This window comes from Labrus bergylta, chromosome 15 (genome assembly GCF_963930695.1).
Source record: "Labrus bergylta chromosome 15, fLabBer1.1, whole genome shotgun sequence".
Classification (NCBI taxonomy): Eukaryota; Metazoa; Chordata; class Actinopteri; order Labriformes; family Labridae; genus Labrus; species Labrus bergylta.
In genome coordinates this window covers 13,132,989-13,156,434 of record NC_089209.1, presented here as the reverse complement: position 1 = coordinate 13,156,434, position 23,446 = coordinate 13,132,989, and the positions used below count along the sequence as shown (strand labels likewise).

Sequence of the window (23,446 nt, the reverse complement as noted above, 5' to 3'; positions counted from 1 at the left end):
ACTGACTGGTTACACACCAAATTTAATTATATACAGATAAAGTATGTAACAAGTAGCTGGACTGTGGTAACATTTAGACACAAAGTTGCAAAAGTGCAGAGAAAAAGTTTGGGTTGCTTGGCAACAGTCCAGATCTGGTGAAGTCCTGAACCTAGCTGTTTAGGCAGAGCTAATGAAAAACAGATTACACAACAAGTAATCCGTTATTGCTGTTACAGATCATTCCTGAAAGCTGCTTGTGAAGCTGTTGTATGAAAACACTATCACTGTTCAGCTGTGAGTGTCTTCCTATCACAGAATCACTTCCATCCTGATAACGAGTACAATAGCACTCCCTCTCATATGACATTCCTTTATCTTAAAATCCCAACATGAAAAATGTATCACAAGAATACAATGATATGGTAAAGAAAGAGGCAAAAAAAAACATCACAGTGATCATCATTTAATGCAGAGTTATTTATTTTTGATAAAGACATCATTTAGATGTAAGTAATATCTCCCATGATTCATAGTGTAGTGTTATCATTCCCTCATGAAGTTCCTTGTAGTATCCCCTTATCCATGGTTTCAAAACATTTTTAAGAGCATTATGAGCTATACAGAAGTTGATTAAGATGAGTCAATGTATAAAAAGGAAGTAAACATTAAAATCACTAATGTTTGATATCTTCTGTCGCTCTATACCATCTCTCACCCACCAAGCACCAAAAAGATCGGTAAATCTGAGCTTAAAGCACCCAGCCAGGAGACTCTGTATTTATTAATTCAGCTGGGAATGTTTTTTTTATGCAGACATTTGAGTGATGCTGACTTTTCAGCTCTGGATTTACTATGACTCAGCTTTCATCGTAACGTGTGACAGTAAGTGAGGACTGAGATCAGACAAACTGAGGTTCACAAACATTTTGTCTGTCAGGCAGGCAGAGTCACCTTCACAGAGAGACTGCTGAGTGACAGGAGGGGGGGGGGAAAGCTGCTGTCAGATTCTGCAGGTGACCTACACAGGTAAAGGATTAGTTCACAATATACTGAATTCATTTTAGGAAGAAAAAAACCTCAAATATTTTTTATTTGAAAATTTTAAGTGATATTTGTCGTTCCTCCTGTGAATACTGGCTGCAAAGATACGCCTTCCTCAGGTGTTTCAAACATTTAAAGTGAATATAAACAGTCCTCATTCTGTGTGAAATTAATCAAAAAGTTTCTGGAGCCAATAAGAAGCTTGAGATGTGTTAGGTAAACATCATTATCTTCAAGAATTAATATTGAAAAGCTGTTTATGTACTTAAATAACACCTATTTTTTTAGCGTTGGATAAACTTTATAATCCTTTTTTTTTACAGGATGAGGAGTGCAAATGGACTTGATTTGGCTCCCTAAAGCAGGCGCCCCTTGACCTCGACACACTGGTTCCAGGACGCGGCCGTTTGCTGCATGTCATCCCCAACTCTTTCCCCCACATTTCCTGACTTTTTCTATCAATTAAAGGCCAAAAATGGCCAAAAAGAGTGAGGAGTGCAAATATTGTTCTTCATCAATTTAGATGGAACTAGATCAGGAATTCCTCACTCTGCTGCCAGCATAGACAGGAGAACCATGTACAGTCACTGATCATGCATGAATAGTTTAGTCATGTTTAACGTGTTTTTAACAGACCTGTAAATATGTGAAATAATCCTTTATTTCTTCATCCTGCGCTTAGTCTTATTATTGTGTGCCAACTGATAAAAAAAATTACTTATTTATCAAGAATCACTGAATAAATAATAATTAGCAATATATACACAAAAGCAGAACATCTGTGTATTTTCAAAAAGTCATTCCTAAAACAAAATGAAGAGGCACTTGTGGTTTTTGTCATTACAAATTGCATCAAATGAGAAATGTATTTCCTGGCTACTCAGCTCCACCTGCTGGACATATTGTGTCACTGCACCTTTATTTCTGAGAGCTTGTTCTCCATATAAAGACTTTCAGTCAGTCTATAATTCAGTAACTTGTAGTCAAAGGCAGTAAAGTAATCAGACAGGAGAAAGACTTTTTTTTAAATCCTGGTTGTTAGTATTACATTCAAAACTACTTCTTCGAGTAGTATTATTATATTTGATTTATTTGTAGTCCCTTTGTTTCATTATGAGCGCTGCAGCTGTCCAAATGTTACCAATCAATGTTATTAATTATTATGTAATATAAAAAAGGACTATGTTCGGGTTAGATTTGACCTTTAAACGTAGCCTATTCCGGCTCCTTCTTGAACACCCACACCTCGTTCCTGCGGTTGGTCAGTTTGAAGGGACTGTCGTACCCACATGCGTAGAACGGCTTGTCCACGTACGGCACTCCATCTCTCTGCAGGCTCTCCAGAAGTTTCAGGAGCTCTTGGCGCTTCAAGGTCTCGTTTGAGAAACCACCGTATGTCCTTGAAGAAAAGATCCAGAGATGTTTTATTTCTGCAAACTCAGAATTCTTGATTATATCTGATCAGCATTTTCAATCCAGCACCTGAAATCACTTGGGAACGTTTATCCCCAGGAATAGGGAATACAGTTTAAAATGAGTTGGTGTCTGTGATGCACTCTACCTGACGTAAGCCGTGAACTCCTTCCTGTGCTCAACAAACACCTCTGCGTCGCTGGGCTCTGGTGGATTTTCCTGATGCTCTTCTGGGATGTAGAAAGAGACAGTGAACTGAGATTCACATGCAGGGCCGGCTCCGGGGTCCACACGACACGAAACAGGAGCAGTCATCTCCACTTTCGCCTCTGAGGAACAAATCATTCAGACAAATGTAAAAAAAAAAAAACAAGGACAAAACACTTCAAACTGGCAAAAACCGTAAGAGCTTTTATGAGGTGCACAGATTTCAAATTTCCATGACAAACCCTCACTGCTGAGGTTTAATATAATGATACTGTGACAGATGGTGAACATATAAGCATAATTTGTATCAGATGAAGAGCATTTAAAAACCAGGTTTGCACATCACACTCTTACACTGCAGCAAAAACAATACATGCCCTCATAAATAATGCTGCTGTTAACTGCTGAGTAAGACAAAAACAGTGTCGCTGTTCCAAACTGCTGAGCAAGAACTGTAAGTGTTCTCCACTCTTGCATTTATTCATCAACTTTCTTTTCCACAAAATGTATCAATAATATCATCCTTTTACATTTGCACAATACAAACTTGTGTTTCCTTTTTTTTTTTTTTTTTAGGAGGTTTTTTATTTCAATGCCACAAAATAAAAGCATCAAAACCATGAAACCTAAGATGTATCAGACTTCACAGCCTTTCATTTCTCCCCTTTCACCTGAAAATAACAAGAATATGATGAAACTCACTGTTTTTGTTGTTGCCTTGAATGTAACTGAAAAGCCTGCGGAAACCAGTATTCATGGCTGGGTCCCACTGCATCCCACTCAGAGTGGTGCTCACCCACTTAGTGGCATGGTAGGTTCGGATCTCATAGTCCTCTCCCTACAGAATATAAGGAGATATAATCATCCTAGAGGCATCTCGAGAAAACACTTAAGAGTTGACGGTATACAAATAAAGATTGATTGACTGATCTCAGTTACTGGTTTAATCTGTGTAATTTAAGATGCTCAGCACACTGTTATAAAGACACATTTTTAGTAATGTATTTTAAAAGCTTTTACAAAAAATAGCACTACCACAGCATTAAAATGACAGAAGTCATGCATGTTTGTCTCAAACTCAAATAGTTTTCATCTGTTTTTAAGGTCTTATTATCAGTTTACTGTTTAACCCTAACAGCATACTGAGCTGCATTTACCTGTGTACAATGTCCTTTACTAATAAAGTTGTTATCAATGTATACGTAAAGCTTTTGAAGTAACAGTCATCACATTTTTTTCCAGGATACATTTTCAAATGTTGATTTTTGTCTAACCATCAGTCCAAAACAAAAAAAAAGGCATCACAAATGAATAATTCTCCCAGTGGAGCTTTAAACAAACAAACAACCAAAAAGAAAAAGAAAAAAAAGAATTGTGTTTAAGAACAATTCCATTTAGGCTATTATGAATTACATTCAAAACCCCCACAGAATATTCAACTTACAAACATTTTAAGAAGGAGGAATCACTGAATGTTTGCATTTCTGCCTTAATTAAAAATAAATACAGCATAATTAAAAATGACAGCTTATATGGCAGTGTGGAAAAACAACCAACATCAGAGCAAAGGCCGAACACTTAATTTTTTTTACGAGGTGGAAACATTTACCTGTTTCTCGGCTGCGGTGAATGGAGGGTTCTGTAGTCCGGAAGAAAACAGAACTTGTCCCATAGCTTTAAACATGATGACTGATATGAAGAAGATCCAGAGGGTATCTTTAAAGTAACATATGAACAAATACAGACGTTTCTGAAAAGTCCATATGCTACTATACAACATGTTACATCAGGTCACGTGAGCAGTCAAACGCATCTTAAAAATATTATCCCGTCAAAATGACTATTCGGCTGAATACAACATTACCGCATATCTTAAAATTTTTTAAAAACGATATTACCACCTTTAGAGTTATAGATATATAAATAAAGGTTAAAAAAAATAGACATTTTTACCTTTAAATTCACTTGTCGGCTCCTCACTGTCAGAGTGCAGCGCGTTTGTTTTTATAACATCGCTTCCTGTTACATAAAAATGAAATGTGATTGGGTAAGGGCGTGTACCTTCAAAATAAGAGTACTATTCAAAAACATGCACTGTTGGTTTTAGTTTTGCTGTATCAATGTCGTACTCTTTGTCCTCAAGGGCCATTTTAAGATTATATTCAACTACGTATGCTGCTGAATGTGGATGTGCTGGCAATAAACTTTTTAAAAGTATACAGTGTAGGCTTATTGTGAAATGCTGTCACCACACAAGCAGTGGAGGAAAGCTGCACCAGCCTATAGTTACTTTACCTCACCCTATGATCTAAACACAACCTTTTGTTGTATGTATATATAATTATGTATGTGTGTGTGTGTTACATCAGCAATATTTTATATATATATGCATGGTCAATAATTATGATAGCGGTAAGAGGGTGGCGTATGATGCTCTGATTGTAAACAGTGCAGTTCTCTGATTTGAGCAAGAGGTTTTTGAGAGTATTTCAAATCTCATGTTACTGTTAGGTGATCAGGTTTGTTTTTCTCAAATAGTCTTGACTGCTGTTAAACAGCTGAAGAAGGTACTAATCCATGTGGCCTCTACATACAATAAAATAAAGTTGCTAACCTTTTTGTGTTGTGTACTTGGCTGGTGAGAACAAGCTTTACCTGGCTTTAACATCACTCTGACCACAGTTTAAATCAAACTTTACAACTGTAAAAAACTTCTTTTTTTTCATTTATTTACTACATTATTAATATTTACATCAAAAGGGATCAAAACCTAACTTTACAAGAAAAAATAACTTGTATGCAATATTTAAGAAACACAGCCCAGGCAACATGAGGCACAAACAGAGTGGTGTTGGAGTAGGAACAATCAAAACCCAACAGGAAACATTTCAAATCTTTAACACACACACACAAACTCACATGATGTGAAGGACTGTTTATGAATGACAAAAGCGGCTGCTACATCTGTTACTGACTAAAATGTTGATGTGATGGTGAGGATCATTTCTACAGTTGATTAACATGTTTGTCTTATTTAAGTTGTAGATTTGAACACAGGCAGCCTGTTTTGTAAAGAGCCTGCAAACAGATCCTGGTTTCTTTGACGATGAAGCGAGGAGCAGTCATTCTTCTGGCAGGTGTAGAGCAAGGCAAGCAAGAGTGTTAAATGATGTGGATGCATAGTTCAACATTTGTAACTATCGGCTGTAGCATGACTCAAACCTCAGGAGCACCTTTTCTCTTTTCCTAGCCAACATTCACACAGTCACACACACACACACACACACACACAGGCATCGGATGGATGAGGGACCGTAAAAAAAATTAATCTACAGGGACATGCAATCCAAAGCAGAGACGGCAGCAGCTCTTCGTTTCATCACTGTCCTGTGAAGAGAATCTTCTTCATTACAGTGCTTCTAGCAAAGAGCAGTGGAAAAGGCAGAAAGTCAGAGTGGTTTGTCAAAAGTCTGTTGGATACATAGTCCAATTATCAGCGCTACAAACGGCAGCGAACACGTCATCCCCTGAGCACCAGAACTCCACTTCAAACCTGAATTTAATTTCTCTCTTCGGCGTAATTTGGAGGAAAAGTGTGCCTTTAAACTGACCATAAAGTAGTTTAATCATTGATATTTAACTGGACATTTTAAAAGGATTCACTGAGACATGTCTCCAGTTTGATTTATGTGATTTTATCTGGCTATACCGTCTTTATTAATCCCTCTTTCAAAATAAATATAAATTTAGACATGTTTTTTGATCATCCTTTCTAAGATTCTTTATCTTCCATATGTTAGTGCATTCTGTGATCAGGTTGAATCTGGTGAAGCTCTGAGGCTCTGTGAGTGTTTTAGGGCTGGTAGTTCTGGTGGACGAAGGACAGAACATCATCTTTGGAGAGTTTCTCAGGGTCCATTCGAGTCTGAGAATCGTGGACTATGACCCCGTCCACCCAGGCCCAGAAGAGCCGCTCCGAGTGACAAACTCTGAGGAGGGAAAAAAACAAAACAGATGGTTAGGCTTTTTTGCACTGAACTTCTTCCCCTCCAGCACAGAAGTTAGAATTTCTCAAACAAGTTTGTCAAATTAAGATTAATGAACTTAATATAGACAGAGGAGACGGATCATACTGGAACGGGGCGGCAGAGTTTGGTGGCATTTCATAGGTCGACTCCTTAGTGGTCTTATTGTAGAAAAACTTCATCTTGGAGTTTTTACTGTACGCCATCGTCCACGGCTCTGAAGGATGGAGCAGGAGGAGACACATTTATGCACATTCTTATAAGAACTATACAAAGAGCCACTCTACACACGCTGAACATGAGTTTCCCACAGGTTTGTTGTGTTTTTTTTGTGAGTGCAAACAAAACAAAGTTGCAAAAGTGTCATTTGTTTTGAACGCTGTACATACCATTGACAGTTTTAACGATGTAAAGTCCAGTGGGGAGGAAGTGTCGGTCATCTCTCCCGGTGTAGGACAGACGTGGGACTCCTCCTGAACTCTTTGTCACCTTCATCTCTAGTCTGGATGAAGAAGACAAAAGAGAAAGAATAAAATCCTGTAATTGTACATGAAAGATATTTTCATAGATCATGATGTGTACTGATATCATTAGTCCTGTCATACCTGACAAAGATCTTCTCCATTTCCTCCAGCCTGTAGACCTCTTTCACCCTGTTAGGAAAAAGACAGATCACTCATTTAATAGATGTCCTTGAGGATACAGAAAAATACTCTGACAATATCCCATAGAGAGCAGTATTTTTGGATTACTAACTAGTTGTGGTTTCATTAAACTGTTTTGGTATGTGGACTCAGATTCTCTTAGCCAGTATTTGTCCCCATTTTAAGTGTTGAAGTAAGTCCCAGATACTTAAAGTTCCAAAACATTACTTCTTGGTATGTGGGAGTTTCCACTTTGCAGAGTTTTCAGTAAAATCAGATCCCTGCAGACAAATTACAAAGCATCCTTCAAACGGTTTAATTCATCTGAAATAAAGACCTGATAGGGTTCATGTCTGGTCTGCTGGGTTTGGACACAGCCTTCACAAACTTCTCAGCCATCTGGATCCTGAACACAAAACAGAAATCATTTATTAAAGAATGAAAAACTTGTATAAAAAGAACATAATACGGCAACAGAGGAGAAAACTTGTTCATGCTTGATAAAGACTTGGTGCAAACTAAAAGAAAGAATGATGAAGGTGACACTGTCCTACCTTTGGTTGAAGTGTTTGTCTCTTACGTCGGTGCCGTTCAGAATCAGCGCATCCATCACGTGAACTGCGTTGATTCTTCGCTGAGCTTTGCCCTTCAGACAAAACAAAGTGCGTTTACACATCAACAACCATGAGCAGCAATGAACAGGCTAGTAAAGTTGTGTTTCTCTTTTTTTTGGCAAGGGATTAAAAAGACACAAACAATCTATGAATAAAAGTTTTATGACTGTTGGAACCAGAACCCTGTTTTATCATTAAAGCAGGACAGAAAGTCATAATTCTTCCAGCATTGACAGAAATGGGAGCCAAACCTAAACAGATTGGGAAACTGTGTCTCTTTATGAGTTTGGCCTCTTCTCTCACCTCGCCCTTCAGCTCTTGGACGATCTCCACACTCAGGAGTGTATCTCTTGGCAGCTCCAGCTTGAAGTTTTCCAGTTTCTTCCAGCGCAAAGGCATCTTCCCATCCCACGTGTAGATCTGAGACTTCTAAACAAGCCAAATGAAAATGAAGAGAAAACAAATTAGAAGAGTTTAATCACAGTAAACTCTATAAAAAAACTCTACAGCATAAGCAGCACAATTCATTGACACTGTCCTGAGTTTACACCTACTGGGTGTAATAATGCAAAGATTGAGCTGTTGTCTGATATCAAATTTACAAAATGTTGAGAAAGACTGATGATTCCTTCTTGATAGCAGAAGAGCATCATGCACGTGTGTTAAAACAACTACAGAGAAATATAAAAAAAAACACAAGTTCAAGACCTTCATGTTTGTGTTGTCTCTTAAGACCTACCCCAAGCGAAAGTAGGTAAATCTGCTCTCCTCCTCCCACAATGCACCTGTGGTCCAGTATATGACGCAGCTTCTCGAGCGTGGTGGAGTTCAGAGGAGTGACTTTACACTGGAACGACTCCACATCTGGATTCTGAGGTGCAGAGATGTAGACAAGTTTAATACAGTAAAAGCTTCAGCAGACATGAATGTATTCAATCCCCAAACTAAATACATTATTTTAGGTCTACAAAAATCTTTAGGTCAAATTTACAACATGTATATCAACTTCTATAAATCATGCTTAGAATTAACCGAGGTGAAAAGATGCTTTAATTGTTTTACTTTCCCTCATAAACAACACGAGTAAGAAGAACTGACCTTAAGCAGTTCGTAGAATTTAGACTTTGGGTCTGAGGAGGCCGGAGTGACTCTGGCCTTGTCTGGAACCTGACAATGAACAAAAGTAAAGTATTAACAGGTGGTATAACAGAGAGTTTAAACGCACTCTTCAGCATACTCTAATATTTTCTTCAGTTCATCTTCGTACATGTATCACAGTCCACTCACCCCCCAAAGTTTCAGACACTCTTTTCTTATGTCTGCTTGCCTCGTCTCTGAAAGGGTCCTAGAGAAACAAAATCAGAGTCACACACTCATTCCTGTATAAAAATAACTAAACACATAGCTTCTCCTGCAACAGAGTGAAAACATATGGTCAAAAATAAGACCGTTTACTCACGGGTCTACGACAAAGGCGTGGATCTTAGCCAGGGCTTTGATCTGGACCACACAGAGGCTGCGTAGAAAACGTCTTTTGTCAGAGTTTCAGTTTGAAATGAAAAGATGAAGACTCTTTTTGAGTAGAGTGTGTCTCTACCTCTCATTGGAGTTGATCATAAACTGGAAGAAGTCAGAGTCCTCTTTGATGATGCTGAGGGGGACCACGTCTGTGACGTCGCTCTCTGTGTTCTTCAGCTGGTTCAGTTTCAGGTTGATTCTGAACATGTACTCTCTGACGGCGTCTGACCCGGGCTTCAGATTGCGGCACACTATGTACCTGCAGGAAGAGATTCTCAGATATTCAGGGATATGTCACACTCTCAAATATTCTGCCCAAAGTCTCTCTTTCAGTCCAAAATTAGAATCAGATTCATAGCAAAGACACTGTTCAGAATCTTCACATTGTGATCCCGGAAGTCAAAAATTCCAGTCAGAGAGCAAATAGGAAGAATTCTTTCAGGCAGATGATTGTCGGAACTCACTGATGATTTGTAAACCTACATCTGGGACTTACATGTGGCCGACTACAGACTATTTTTCTGTATTTGATTTATTATTTTTTTGTCCGTACATTCATTTTGTGTGAGACATTACACTCCCACTGAGACTAAATGAACATTGGGTGGGCTCAGAGGAAAGTAAAATGGGATAAGGTGATGTGTAATTACCCCCTTACGTATCAGAGTGGAACTAATTGCTTATTTCTAGTGTTTTGTATCAACTAATCCAATGCGTAACCATGTTTAATTGGCTACATGGTTTAGAACAAATATAACAACAGAATACATTTGCACGCACGCACGCACGCACGCACGCACGCACACACACACACACACACACAAAGATAGAAAGAGAGACCCACCTCTCAGAGTTGGCTGGCCTGCTGGTGACAGGTTTGAAGAGACAGATCCTCTCAAAGGAAAGGTAGAGCAGGTACACCAACCCCACACTGAAGCGAGTGAAGAGGTCAAACGTCTTGCAGACAAAATGACCGCCTGGAGGAGACAAAAAAAAAAAAGTCACAATTATAAAGCCTGAACCCTGGCATGGAGATCATGTATTCACTGTGTTGAATAAAACTACCATCACTTTCCATAAGATGAAGGAAAATCAAGAATTTTGAGAATTGTTTTCACTGGTTTGACGAGACTTTTAAGGACATTTAAAAACAAACAAACATCAACTTTTACAGAGTTTAAAACAGGAGCTCTCAGTGTAAATGCAGGGGACTCATCGGATAAAGCACATGTGAACACAAACCTGTCCTTAGTGTGGAGAGGGCAGTGAGGAACTGACAGAGCAGCAGCTGTTTGCTCAGGATCTCCTGGATGTTTTCCTGTCCTTCCACAGAGAACCCCTGCAGGAAAGAGACCGGACCAATCACGAAGATGAAAATCTCACTTCAACCATAAACAGCTGGGATATGGGACCTTTTCTGTGATATGTAGATTTAAGAGTTTTAAACCAGCAGTTGCTCAAATATGTCTAAAGTAAAAAAACAACAACAACAACAACATTGGAAAAAGTCTCACCCCATCTGCCATGAGGAAGTGCAGCCCTCTTTTCTCTGTACTCTCCATGATAAAGTTTCTGAAGGCAGTCATGTTTTCTGGCCGAGTGATGTCTCCATCTCCGTCCACACCTCCCTCCCCTGGGTCACACAGAGGTCAAGCTTTCAATGAATCATTCATCACCTGAGACACAACCTGAGCTCCTCTCCTCCCCCTGAAGCGTAATATGCAGGCTTGCTGAGCGTACCGTAATAAGGCTCAAACAGCTCGCTCGGAGCTGCAAAAAAATCTTCCAGTTTGAAGTCACAGGGTCCTTTCAGCGTCATGCCGAACCCCTTAGCGTGCCAACGTCTCTTCCACAGGATGTACTCCGAAAAGCCTCCAGGCCCCGCGCAGACATCGCCGAAGTACAGAAGCTCGCCCTCGCGGTCCTTTGTCAGTGATTTCTGCACAAGAGAGAAAAAATGCTTCACCGTGTTCGCACTGGCCTGTGTGTCCTGATGTAGCAAACGTTCAGTGCAAAACATATCTGCACTTCCTTTAACTAAATATTCCATTTCTACTTTATCACACTCACCCCTTGTGAATCCTTTGGGTTGGTGAACATGTAGTCAAAGCAGTGGTCGATGTTTGCCATTTTCATAGCCGCTCTGAACAGTAAAAGCAAGTGATACAACTGGTCAACGTCTTAAAAGTCGTCTCAATACAGAGCACTCACTCAAACATTTGAAAATGAGTATTGCATATATCAATAGACGCATAATAACCTGAATGATATGCAATGTAATTAAAAATAATGCACTTTTATTTTCCTCATCTAGTTATCTGAAGTCTGACCTGTTGAGGAAGATCCCTCCTCTGATCGTCTCGTAGGGATTGGAGCGTGTCCGTGATCTCCTCATCTCCTCGCCCTCCAGGTTGTCAAACACTGACTGAACATTAAAGAAACGAAAAATGATTGAGTTGTCTTTCTAATGTCAAATATATCACTAATTGTGAATCTTAGCTGCAGAATATATTTTAAGAATAGTTCTTCTGGTTTGTCTCGTATGTCAACGGTTACAAATTCATCACAAGCTTAACTAAGAAAGTTACTTAGAAAGCAAAACACCAGGCTAATACCTTCTAGCTGGCTAACACCTCTGTTGTCTGGACAATGCATGTACATTATAAAAAAGTGGCACAACTTATTACTCACTTTGCACCTTAGAAGAGTGTGCAGGAGGTCTTCAGTGCAAAACTCGGTCTCATCCTCGATCTTAAGTTTTCTCTGCAAGCATACAAAAGTGAAACTATCTGAATAAAACGCAACAGACGATGCCAGCGTGATTACTCTAAGTCTAAAGTCTACTTACCCGTCCAATATTCATCCAATCTCTCAGCTCGTCTGCATCTGGATTCTCTGTGGTGCATTCTGGGAACCAGTCTACCTTCTCTACGGCACTCGGCTGGACAAGCAAACAAAAAATAATAATAGACAAAAAAAGAGGAAACAGATCACATCAACAGGTGATTAAGATGGAGACAATAAAATGACTTCTCAAGGGTGAACATTTCAGGACAACACAATTAATGGTAAAATAATAGAGAGAACAACAAACACTGGAAACATAGAAATGATTTACTGTTATATGTACCTCTGGTTCATCCCGCCAGTCAACATTAAGCTCCCCTTGAAATCCCTGCAGTGTGAGACCGAGACCCCTTCTCCCTCGCTGAGTGGAGGCCTCCACAATTTCCTTGCGTCCTTGGCCAAACTTTCCCAGACCTTCACCTTCTCGGAAGCCCATCTTAGCCTAAAGGTAAAACAAATCAAAAAGAATGATGGAGTTAGGGAAAGCTGATGGAGTACTCTGTCGCTTCTAAGTACAATGCAAATCAACTTCCATCCTCTAAGACAAACTCAACTGTTATTATCTACTGAGAGTACAGTTTCCAATACAGTACCATGAGTTTCTGGGACACACTGTTGTACATGGAGAAATCCGAGGAGGCCAGTGTGCCATCAGCGTCTTGTTCATCAAAGGACGATATGGAGGGCATGGAGAATCCCGGCCTGTGATCATCCTGGTCACTGAGGGAATCATTTTGGCTAGAATCTAGACAGGACAACACCAAAGATTTAGAGGTACAAACCATTCATGCCGAAGACGGAGACACCCAAGTAACACTTAACAGGCTTGCTCTAGAAATTCATTATACACACGTAATCTGAATGTAGTTATTTAAGATGATATATCCACAGCCTTAGGTTTTCTTGGATAAACCACGCTTGAAGAGGACCCCAAATAGAGGCAAAAATATATGGCAAATCGTATCTCTACTGATGACTTGAAAGATAATAAAAGTATTTAAAATCAACCATAATCCCATCTAGAGGAGCAAATTAAAAGATTTCCTGTGTCACATTAGTAAGATCACAACAACATAGTATACACTCTGTTTACAACAAGTGGCTTTTCAATTTAAAAAATCATCTAAACTCGTAGCAGACAAAGTTTCTTGGGGAAATAATCTATCTACCTTGTCTGGATAATTGTGACTCTTCATCTGAGCTGCTGTCCTCACGAGGCCTCTTTGCTTCGAGCTGTGGTGCCAGCACTTCGTTTCTTCTCTTCATTGTGGCTGAAACAGAAATAAGAACAATAAGAATACAATTCTGTCTTATGGGTAAAATGCAAAGCACACAGACAATAAATAAAAAAAACCCATTAGAACAGAAATAACCTACAAGGTAAGATAATTTAAACTTGATCAAATGGAAGAGAGTCAACGTTATTGTACAAGTCAGAAACAAAAGGAGCAGACTGAACTATACGGTCTGAAAGAATGACAAACGTTTGAGGAGAGGCCAAAGCATTATGATTTCTATTGCTGATTCATGTTATTTTCTTAACGCCACAGAGAAAGATGCACGCATGCTGTGCTGCTCATTTATTAAGAAACGTGAAACACTTTCTGACAATAACACCTTAGTTCTTTACATTTTCTAGACACATATTTCACATAAGGTTTGACCACTACTTAATAAACTTTATTTTTTTAGATAGCTGTGAAATAAAAACTAATAAAGTAGTTATTAGTTACATCTCTAATGGCTAACATGCACAAGGATATAAACAATATTTCAGTACTGCTCAACACATAAATGATATGTATGAAGACAAGAAAGAAAGCAGAGATCCAGGTTTCAACAGCCTTAACAACAAAGAATACTTCTGCTCTAAACTCACAAACTATACTAATGCACCCACTTTTAATTAATATCTTCAAACTTTATTTTAAACTGGTTTACAACATTTGTATTGTTGTACATGTATTTTAATGAATGTTGTAGATTTTAATCTGTGTGTTTACACAAAAGCCCAACTGAGGACACAAGTTGGAAATAAGCAATAGCTATAAATATTTATATTTATGCAGAACATCAGTTTAATGCTTTGTATTGAAATCATGTCAAATTGCATTATCCCTATTAAAATAAATAAGTTCAAAGTATTAACCTAAAGTGAGCAAAGTAGATTTAGTGTAATTATTGTTGTTGTTTTCTGTGGTCTAAAAAAGAAAGATGTAACAGGAAAACTAAATAAAAAGTGTGTTTAGGTGTTGGAAACTGTTTTAATGTTTGTGGGGGGAAAAGCAGTCCAGACATCGAAAAATGCAAATTATCAACAAGTCTTCACATAAACTAAAATATAAACAACAAACTCGATTATTTGACTTAAATCAGCGTCTGTGTGTGTTTACGTCTCATTCAAAACTGGGTGTGTATCTAGTCAACACCACTTGTCCATATCATGTCTTAAACCTTCGACGTTGTAAGATTGTGATGATTATATAATGAAAAAGAGACATAAATATAAACTTTAAAGTGTTTACCTCTATTGTTGTTGTTAGCACAAATCAGACATCAAAGTGAGGCCATGCCACTGTCTGAAACCCCCTTCACTAGCTAAAGTTAACAGGCTCGGCTGGTTGATGTCAGTGTGCGTGTTTTCTGTGTTTCTTGTGTTTTCTGTGAAACGAAACTGCGCAGCTGTAGCAGCTTTCAGAGGTTAGCTCGCTAAGTTAGCCAGCTAGTTTGTTGTTGTTGTTTTTTTTTACCAGCTCGGATGAAAAACCTTCACTCTTCAGTGACGAGACAGCCGCGACAGAAAGTTAATTCCGCATGTGTTACGAGTTGATTCAGTTTTTTTTATTAACGTGGAAACTTTCGTGATAAATACACAATTCTTTTTTTTTTTTTTGAAGTTTACATTAGCCCGCGTCCCGTTTCGACCGATGTTAGAGGTCCTTCTGTTTCTGACGGCGCGTCGTGATGATGACACACGTGACGTATGGCGTGTCTAAACATGTGCCTGTGTGATTTTGTTGTTGTTTTTATTTTAGTAAATTGTGTTACTCAGTGTATTAATTTTATTCATGATCATTTGTTAGACATTTGTATATACTATTTTTTCACGTTGCATAATAACCTTGTGACTCTAAAAAGCTTAACAGGCTGATTAGGAGGGCTGGCTCTGTGCTGGGGACTGCTGTGGAGCCCCTGGAGGTGGTGATGGGGAGAAGGGTGATACAGAAACTGGTGAACATTATGGACAATAACATGCATGCCTTACACAATCTCGTGTGTGAACAAAAGAGTGTTTTTAGTGGGAGGCTACGGCAGCTAAGCTGCAAAAAGGACAGATTTAAAAATACTTTTTTACCTACTGCAATTGCACTTTATAACGACTCCCCTTTAAGTAAGGACAGAAGACAAGAGAAGTTGTGTTGTGTGCTTGTATGTATGCTGGCTGCTGGAACACCTAAATTTCCCTGCTGGGATGAATAAAGTATATTTTATCTTAAGTTCAGGGATAGATGAAATGTTAAAACCATGGTTGCAGTTACTGAAGGCAAAAGTGGAAATAGCAGAAACTTTAAGGTCTACCTTTATTATCTGATATCAACAAATTAGTTTATGTTTACTACAATAATTTTGTAATTACTCAGTAACAACTCAGCTTCTCACACTGCATCTCGAAAAAGCATCAGCTGGAGCTAAATATATTTTAATTGCATTGTATTGTCTGGACCTGATTACATGATTAGATTGTCTTTTAATCAGTCGTGCAAGTCTGTTACATTGGGCTAATCTGTTCTTGGCATGTGAGTTAATTGATCCTGAGCTGTTTGTCAAAACAATCATTGAACTTTTGCCAATCATGCCTTCTAATAGTCTGTAAAGACAGGCTTCAATGCTTTTCCTTAGTGTATCCAAACTGTCTGAACACTAACCTCTAGAGTCTGCATGAATCATTTCTTAATGTATTTTCAAAATGTAAAATTTGAGCAAGATGTAGTACATTCTCTATAGAGACATAGTTTAAAGTCAATGCTCTGCTGTTCGTGATTCAGTTTAAACAAAGCTGACAGTGCATCGCATGCCTTCATAGATGAGTCTGTAAGATCCTTCTTAGAAACAGTGTTAATACTCTGTTTTCGTGACTCAGGAGAAACACAAGGGAGGAGGTGAGCTCTGCTTACTGACAGTAATTCTCCAATAGATTTCACATTACAAGCAAACATTTGGTTAACTTAATGAAATAGCTTCATTGACACATTGTTTTTATGCCTTCTTAATTGCAATAGTCTACAAATTGTACTGAAGCATAACTATTCATTATTAAACACTTTGGAAAGGGAATTTTAGTTTGCACAATTATTTCATGTTTATTTGATATTATTTGTTAAAGACTTTACTCCTACTTTTGTCTGAATTGTTAAATAATTGTACTTTGTCGTTTTGATCCATGTTTAAAATAATAGTTACTTGAACGGGTAAGGGATACTTAAATCTAATAAAGTCATCTGGTGATTAAAATAAACTACATAAAGTAGCTAATAAAAAATTAAAAAAAATAGCAGGATTTAGTACTTAAAAGCTGATTAAGTGCAATCCTGATTTGAATATTTGTATTTTTCTGCGTGTGCACTTCAGTGCTAGAACCTTACGTTGAATTTGATTTGGCATGTCAGTGTACCTAATTGTTAAAGTGGCTCTTAGTGAGCTCTGCAGACGTCATTATAGATTTTGTTATCCGTTGTTTGGCGTGTGTGTCTTCCCTTTCCAATTGGTGGCCAGTGAACTTGGATCATCTCCCTGCAGGTACATAACAGTCCACCATAACTCCAGTTGCTCTGCTAATCCTCCACTGACACAAATGCAGATACACACGTAAAGACACAAACACAGACCAGAACCATGTGACCAGCTGACGCAATGAAGCATGAGCTTTATAAATCACCTCTAGGGACTGCTCTCCCTGAAGGGGGATCATCATAGACCAGGTGTGTGTCTATGTCAGTGTAAAGAGGGGTGTGTTTGGACACAGGGGAGAGCTACTGCTGCTGCCTCAATCAGCCTGGTGGAGAAGACAGAGGCCAGAGAGACAGAGAGAGCGAGGGGGAAAGGGATTTAGAGTCTAAAGTTGCCTAGCAAACACGGCTGAGGGCTTTTTTTTATTTTGGTCTCAGCTGAGGAGCACTTGAAAAAACAACAACTATGTTTTTCCGCATCCCAAGACTGACCCCTGGATATATTAGATACCTCCAGGTGAGTAAAACACTTTGGTACAGTTTTCTACTTTACATCCTTGGTTTGGTGCTAATTCCATTAAAGCATTTAATAACTCTAACTGTTAAGTTGTTGATGCAGATTTCCTTCTCTTCATTGATTCTGGAAAAAGTTTGTTTTGTAAAAAGCAGAGTAGAAGAGTTGTAACCATGAGAGTCAGATTTGTGGTTGATTGCCAAACAGGTCCCGCATCAGGAAATATGTTTTGCCTTTATGGTGCAAAACAATGAACATAGTGACAGAAAAATAAATCGAAAAAACAGCATTGTACTGAATTGTCATTTCATTGCTCCGAAAGCTTGTTTTAACCCAATAAGTTCACACTGACTCGTCACTGCACACAAAGTGCCCATTTGTGTGTGTCATGGCAGGATTTAGAGCAGAGGATTACAGCCGACTGACTTTGAATGGATTTGAATCAGAGATGTACTTAGTTAACCAGGGTCAGGTAAATGCCCTCTAATTGGATCTTCAGAGGAAAGGCATGAGATCCATGTTCCAAATCACCCTGCTGGATTTTTCATAGACCTGCAGCTGGATTTAAGAGTCCACAGTTTGGATGAGCGTGTGCTTTAAAAATGGCCCAACTATCTTGGTCCCAGCTCATCAGATTTGGTGTTAAGATAATTCTCACGGGCAGGTTAATAACACACAGGTCAGGGTTATACAAATTACCTTTCCTTTAATGTCTTTGAAGGTCTTGTAACAACACAATGTCAACTTTTTCATTAGCTTTTCAGCTTTCTTAAAATGATCTCTGGGATCATCCAAAGGGATATCAAATCTAGAAAAGTATGACTTTTCGCAGTCTGTTTTCTTAATCTGCATGTTTATCTCAAAAACTCACCAAAATATTCACCAAATTTGCTGACACATGGTTTTCTTTTCAGCAGCTACTCATAGAGCTAGAATTCTTTTTGAAACTGATAGGCTATACTGCTTTTCTGTGTTTAACTTAACTATCTAAATGTTGTAGGTTATCAGATATCAGTGAGAATGCCAGTCAAAGCGCCAATCAACAAATTGTGTTACTTGTAGGTATAGACACATCTTTTAAGGCAATATGTTTTTAACTGGTACTGGAGGGGAGGTCAGTATCTGTCTATATCAATGTCTATGTATCAGTTTGGGCAGGGAGAAAATACTATCTTCACATCTTCAAGTATCAGAGTGATGAGCTAAGAAAATGATTGAATTTATAAGATAATGTAGCTTTAGTAATTTGCTTAAATTTCTGAGATGTCTCCAAATCTGCACAGGACTTTAACCCATTATGTCAGAGTAGGCTAGGCTATGTGTTTATCCCATTTGTATTGAAACTTCACAAAACAGAGATTCTAGTGTGGCTCTTCCCTTTGTGTTAAGACAAAGTTGGGATGAGACATGTGATGGTGGTCCACGCAGAGCAGCCGGAATCAGGACCAGAATCTATTTGGTCACGTTCATGGATCACATGTAGTGGTGGTGGAGGTCGTGCTTACGTGGGCAGTGACCACTCTTCTTTCTTTCAGACCCAGGCGGCCCAGACCGTGCTGCAAAACCGCGAAGCCCCTGTGATGCAGCGCATGGCCATGATGCTGGGGTTGATGGGGATTGGATTGTCGGGCTACAGCTCTCGCCAGCTCACACTGCACTGCAAGCCTGCGAGCAACCTCTTCAGATGAAATGAAAAAGGAAACACGTACTAACACGCAGACGCACACCCAGGAACACACCAACATACACGAGCCTCTTTCACTTGTAAAGCTGAAGTTTTTGGGAAGTGTGTTTAATCTTATTGTCCCCTGCCTCCAAGTGGTTGCCTGGCAACCCGGGGAGACTCCAGGAAGTTAGTATTTGCAGAGTCACAGAATTGCTCATAAAACAGAAAATGTGTCAATTTAAGCAAATGTTTGAAAAAGATAAACACACAAGATTTGGTGTGTTAAATATTGAGCTTTAGAGGGTTTTTTTTTTTTTTTTTTTCATTTGACAAAGCTGGTGTTTTCAGTGGTTATGCTAAGCTAAGGCCTACCAGCTCTCTAGCCAATTCGGTGAGAGTGCAAATAAACACATTTCCCAAAATGTCTATTTAAAATCAACAAGAAAAAGTTCAGTAAACTGAGCGATGTAATTATACCTAAGATAGAACACAGAAAATGTTCTGTGTTTTCTTTTTTTTAGCTGTGCATATTTGATAATAATCCCCTCCCTGTGGTTTAAGTTTAATGTCAACCTTGTTCTCGACTTAAGACGATTCAATTGTGTTCAACATGAAAAGAATCTTCAGAATGTACAAACCTACCTCTTCGTTAAGCACAGTGGAGTATTATTTCTTGTGACAGATATGCAGTGAAACAGAAAGGCAGCTATTGATTTTTTTGTTCAACTTGGTTGACATTAAACTTTCACCCTAATTCCTCCCTATGTCCCGTGCCTTACCATGGGAGACAAAATTGACCGTTTAGTTTTTCAAGCATACCAACGGTCTTTAATGACGCTTTTTTTTTTTTTTTTTAAATGCAGCTTGAGCTGAGCCCCAAGAAATCTCCTCCTTAAATCCCCAGAATTAATCATCAGCACTTGTCCTCTGGCATTTTGGCAATTTCCATGATGTAACTCAGACCGCACAGCCAAGTTTGTGACGTCTTGGCCTGTTTGCTCTTTATAGATGTGGAGGGATAGTGCGTGAGAAACTGCTTAAACTGAGAGAATCAAGGCATATTTATTTCAATCTCTCTTGATTCTGGTGTTGTACAGTGTTAGTTATGACATTTTTGACACCTCCTGAAAATGTTGAGAGAAAATGTTCTATCAACAGAAACATAAAAAAAAGTCTGACTTTTGATGCGTGAACAATGCTACTTTGCACTTTTATGCACATATCTTGTATATGTTCATGTATACATCACTTTTGATGCTGAATGAGATTAGTAGAACACAACACTGGGTGCTACCAGCTTTTGTTGTGAGCTGGACCGGGCGAGATCTAGCTGGATTGACACACGGCGTTGCTGTGTTTTTGTCAGGCAGAGGAACCAGGTCAGCCACCCTGGAAACCACCTGAACACCAACATGTGAATCCACCCGGATCTCTCCTGGTTGCACACCCGTGTCAGACATGACGTATGAATGACCTCAGTGGTCTCTTAACTTAGCTTCAATTTGTTTTCACATTGAATTTGAAAGAAAACAATACAACTTTTACAGCATATATCACCGACGAAGAATGAAAATGAGCAGTTATACTCTGTCCTGCTGTGGTTAAAAAAAGGCAGGTTAGTTGAATAATAGGAAGAGATCGGTGTGTAAGCAGGTCACCAGGTGTGTGCAGTGATACAGTGATCCTCTTAAAGAAACACATCTTTTTTAGACCAGCTTATTCTAATGTATAAGGAGGGTCAACGACCCTGAAACAGAGACACGTAATATCGTTACAGAAACAACTGTGTTTATTTATGTTCTTTGAAGCTGACTGGGACTCTTCTTGAACAAGGGATTTCACATAGGTGGACATAGTTGATGATGGATGGGGGATTTTGAAAATGATGGGGTCATTTATCATTTATTTTTGCTGTATGTTTATGTATGTTTTGCTTCTTTGTTCAGTTTATATTCTTTGACTAATAGTCTTCCTTATGGTATAAAAGCATGAGATGTCTTGAACGCCACCCATAAAACCAGCTCATTTGGATAAAATCTACATCTAATTGTCTATTTTTGCCCCAATATATGTATAAAATAAAACAGACTTGTCAGGGAGTGTGCTGGGAATTAATCAAACATAATCCCTCTTGTTTGGTTTTTATACACATTTCAAGGGTGCAGTATTTTTCAAATGGGTTAAATTGTGGGTTTAATGCACTTGTTGGGGTATTATAATCTTGTGTCAATCAGATCCACTGATACATTTTAAGTGTGTTTTGTTTTTAATAATGGACCTCGTGTTACAGATTTTGTCTGAAAATTTACTGCAACATTTTTTGGGGGAATTGTAATGAAGAGTATGACCCATAGTGATGTAAAGCATTATAAATGCAAAAGAAGCACCTTTGAGCATGCACTATTTTGTATGATTAAATCACCCTGTGGGCAAGAATGAATAAATACGGTTTTGAACAACTGCTCAGGTGTGGCATGTGTCTCGTTTGACTTTCTGAAGAGAATAGTGACATTGGAGAAGAAATACAATGATCATGCACTAGATGTCAGCATAGATTTCTGATCTCTGTTATTCATCAGTGTTAAAAAAAAGGATTAAGTGCAGTATGTGATCATTGGAAATGAACCACCTGACCCTTGACAAGTTCACCTGATTCGTGAACAAAGTATTTACTCCAAGATTGTCTGCCAACCATCGATTCCAATAAAAACAAATTAAAAATATGAGGAATGTTGCAAAAGGAAACTCATGTATTTCATACTGCAAATAGTTAATTTCACAATTTCATGATCTCACTTTTCTACAACCTCTTATCTTTAACAAATTAGTCTCTTGTTTTGGTAATCAAACAATTAAATTGCCGGGCGTGCATGTGCGGGTACTCCAGCTGCCTCCCACAGTCCAAAGACATGCTCTATAGGTCAATTGATGACTCTAAATTTGCTCGTAGATGGGAATGTGAGTGTGGCTGGTTGTCTGTCTATATGTCAGCTCTGTGATTGAGTAGTTAACAGTCACCCAATGACAGCTGGGATTGGCTCCAGCCTCCCATGACCCCAAATGGGAAAAGCAGGATAGATAATGGATGAATTGATGCAGCCAATAGCATCACATTATTGCCATGTTAATATTATTGCAATGATCTTAAGAAATAAAATCAGTTCAGTTTTGTTTTGTTCATTTCATTAAATTTGCTTATCTTGAATTAATCTATTAATGATTCCGGCACAAGAAAAGCTAAGAAAAGATGAGATGAACCTAAATGGTCCCACAATGAGGACATTCTCAGTTTGCCCAATCATATGAAAAATGTATCGTGAATAACACTATAATTTATGTCAATAAGAGGCATTACTTCTCATGCTATTGACGCAGCTTTACAGAGCTTATTTCAGTCTTTTTGTTGGCACATAGTTGATTATCAGAACGTCATTATTTTGTGTATAGGCTATTTAGCTTCATTATTACTTTTAAACTGCTGTTACTAAGTACAATACTGCATAGCAATTGAGATTAAGGAAGGTAAAAATAATAAGAATGGGTTAAAATCAACATTGTGTTGATTGACACAACAACCAACCAGGGATGTCTTTTAGTATAAACAAATTACACATTTATATTCATTAAGCTTTACAGGTCAAATGTAAATGTTTGAACTCTTGCTACGCCACTTATTTTCAAATGTCGCCGCTCTAAAAAGTAATTGAGAGAAAATCAAAAAAGCCTCTAGGAGATGCTCAAGTTTCTGGGGAACATTAACTTTTAATAGTCACTTGTGAGGTTTGTGGTTTGTTACTCTACACCTTGAAATCAATCTTGTTTTCCAAACAGCAGTTTCTTGCTGATTCACCAATCGCTCAACTCGGCCAAGTAGATCTGCCTGTCAGACAGTCACCTCCGGTGTTGTTAGTTAGTTCTGACCCAGTTATAGATCTAAGCTGCTTTGGAAACAAACCCAAATCTATCCCAGTAAGAGCCAGCCGGGGTTACAGTTGTGCTACTCTGGATTTAATGAGGGCTTTAAGAGTTGAGCTTTACAGAGAAAATGTGTGGAAATATACTGGGAGCTTCCAACACCTACAGGGAATTTACACAGGTTTGACCACTAGTTGGAAGAATTACAAACATCAGTATGGCTGTCAGAAGCCTTTTGTGCAAGAAAACCTGTCCGTTCATGTGGGGGGTTTATCATTTTCAGGAGTCAGACGGACACAATTTCTTACTCCCCCTGATTCTCTCTCTTCACAC

At 38.6% G+C, this 23,446-nt stretch overlaps 2 protein-coding genes and 1 long non-coding RNA gene across 4 annotated transcripts; 1 reads left to right on the top strand and 2 right to left on the bottom strand.

Moving 5' to 3' along the window:
* Positions 1-432: 432 nt before the first annotated feature.
* hebp2 (heme binding protein 2) lies at positions 433-4,745 on the bottom strand. The gene is made up of 5 exons (XM_020632873.3): positions 4,597-4,745; positions 4,253-4,359; positions 3,346-3,481; positions 2,585-2,765; positions 433-2,422 (listed from the first exon to the last, which is right to left on the bottom strand). Exons 2-5 carry the CDS (start codon positions 4,325-4,327, stop codon positions 2,239-2,241), a joined length of 576 nt encoding a protein of 191 aa, XP_020488529.1. The 5' UTR covers positions 4,328-4,359; positions 4,597-4,745; the 3' UTR covers positions 433-2,238.
* A 610-nt stretch (positions 4,746-5,355) lies between these two features.
* cmtr1 (cap methyltransferase 1) lies at positions 5,356-15,234 on the bottom strand. 2 transcript variants are annotated; one of them, XM_020632923.3, is made up of 24 exons: positions 14,817-15,234; positions 13,461-13,562; positions 12,885-13,036; positions 12,575-12,733; positions 12,293-12,385; positions 12,136-12,207; positions 11,775-11,869; positions 11,515-11,587; positions 11,185-11,383; positions 10,959-11,077; positions 10,687-10,783; positions 10,289-10,421; positions 9,524-9,703; positions 9,386-9,442; positions 9,214-9,271; positions 9,025-9,093; positions 8,666-8,797; positions 8,230-8,355; positions 7,867-7,958; positions 7,650-7,718; positions 7,274-7,321; positions 7,058-7,170; positions 6,777-6,885; positions 5,356-6,632 (listed from the first exon to the last, which is right to left on the bottom strand). In XM_020632923.3, the coding sequence occupies exons 2-24, from the start codon at positions 13,555-13,557 to the stop codon at positions 6,497-6,499; spliced, it is 2,478 nt and encodes an 825-aa protein (XP_020488579.2). In that variant the 5' UTR covers positions 13,558-13,562; positions 14,817-15,234; the 3' UTR covers positions 5,356-6,496. The 2 variants fall into 2 exon arrangements, with proteins under 2 accessions (XP_020488579.2, XP_065819758.1); XM_065963686.1 differs by having other exon boundaries at positions 15,042-15,234.
* A 1,771-nt stretch (positions 15,235-17,005) lies between these two features.
* On the top strand, positions 17,006-21,659 carry LOC136182760 (uncharacterized). The gene is made up of 2 exons (XR_010668797.1): positions 17,006-17,535; positions 19,068-21,659. It is a non-coding gene; the product is annotated as an uncharacterized lncRNA (long non-coding RNA).
* Positions 21,660-23,446: the final 1,787 nt, after the last annotated feature.

Excerpts from the sequence above, each read along its gene's own strand:
- hebp2 (XM_020632873.3), bottom strand. The coding sequence starts at position 4,327 with ATGTTTAAAGCTATGGGACAAGTTCTGTTTTCTTCCGGACTACAGAAC. Across the intron at positions 3,482-4,252 it reads TCACCGCAGCCGAGAAACAG|GGAGAGGACTATGAGATCCG; the intron begins GTAAATGTTTCC and ends TATATTCTGTAG. Across the intron at positions 2,423-2,584 it reads GAGTTCACGGCTTACGTCAG|GACATACGGTGGTTTCTCAA; the intron begins GTAGAGTGCATC and ends CTTTTCTTCAAG.
- cmtr1 (XM_020632923.3), bottom strand. The coding sequence starts at position 13,557 with ATGAAGAGAAGAAACGAAGTGCTGGCACCACAGCTCGAAGCAAAGAGG. Across the intron at positions 12,734-12,884 it reads GTGTGTCCCAGAAACTCATG|GCTAAGATGGGCTTCCGAGA; the intron begins GTACTGTATTGG and ends TTTTACCTTTAG. Across the intron at positions 12,208-12,292 it reads ATTGGATGAATATTGGACGG|AGAAAACTTAAGATCGAGGA; the intron begins GTAAGTAGACTT and ends GTATGCTTGCAG.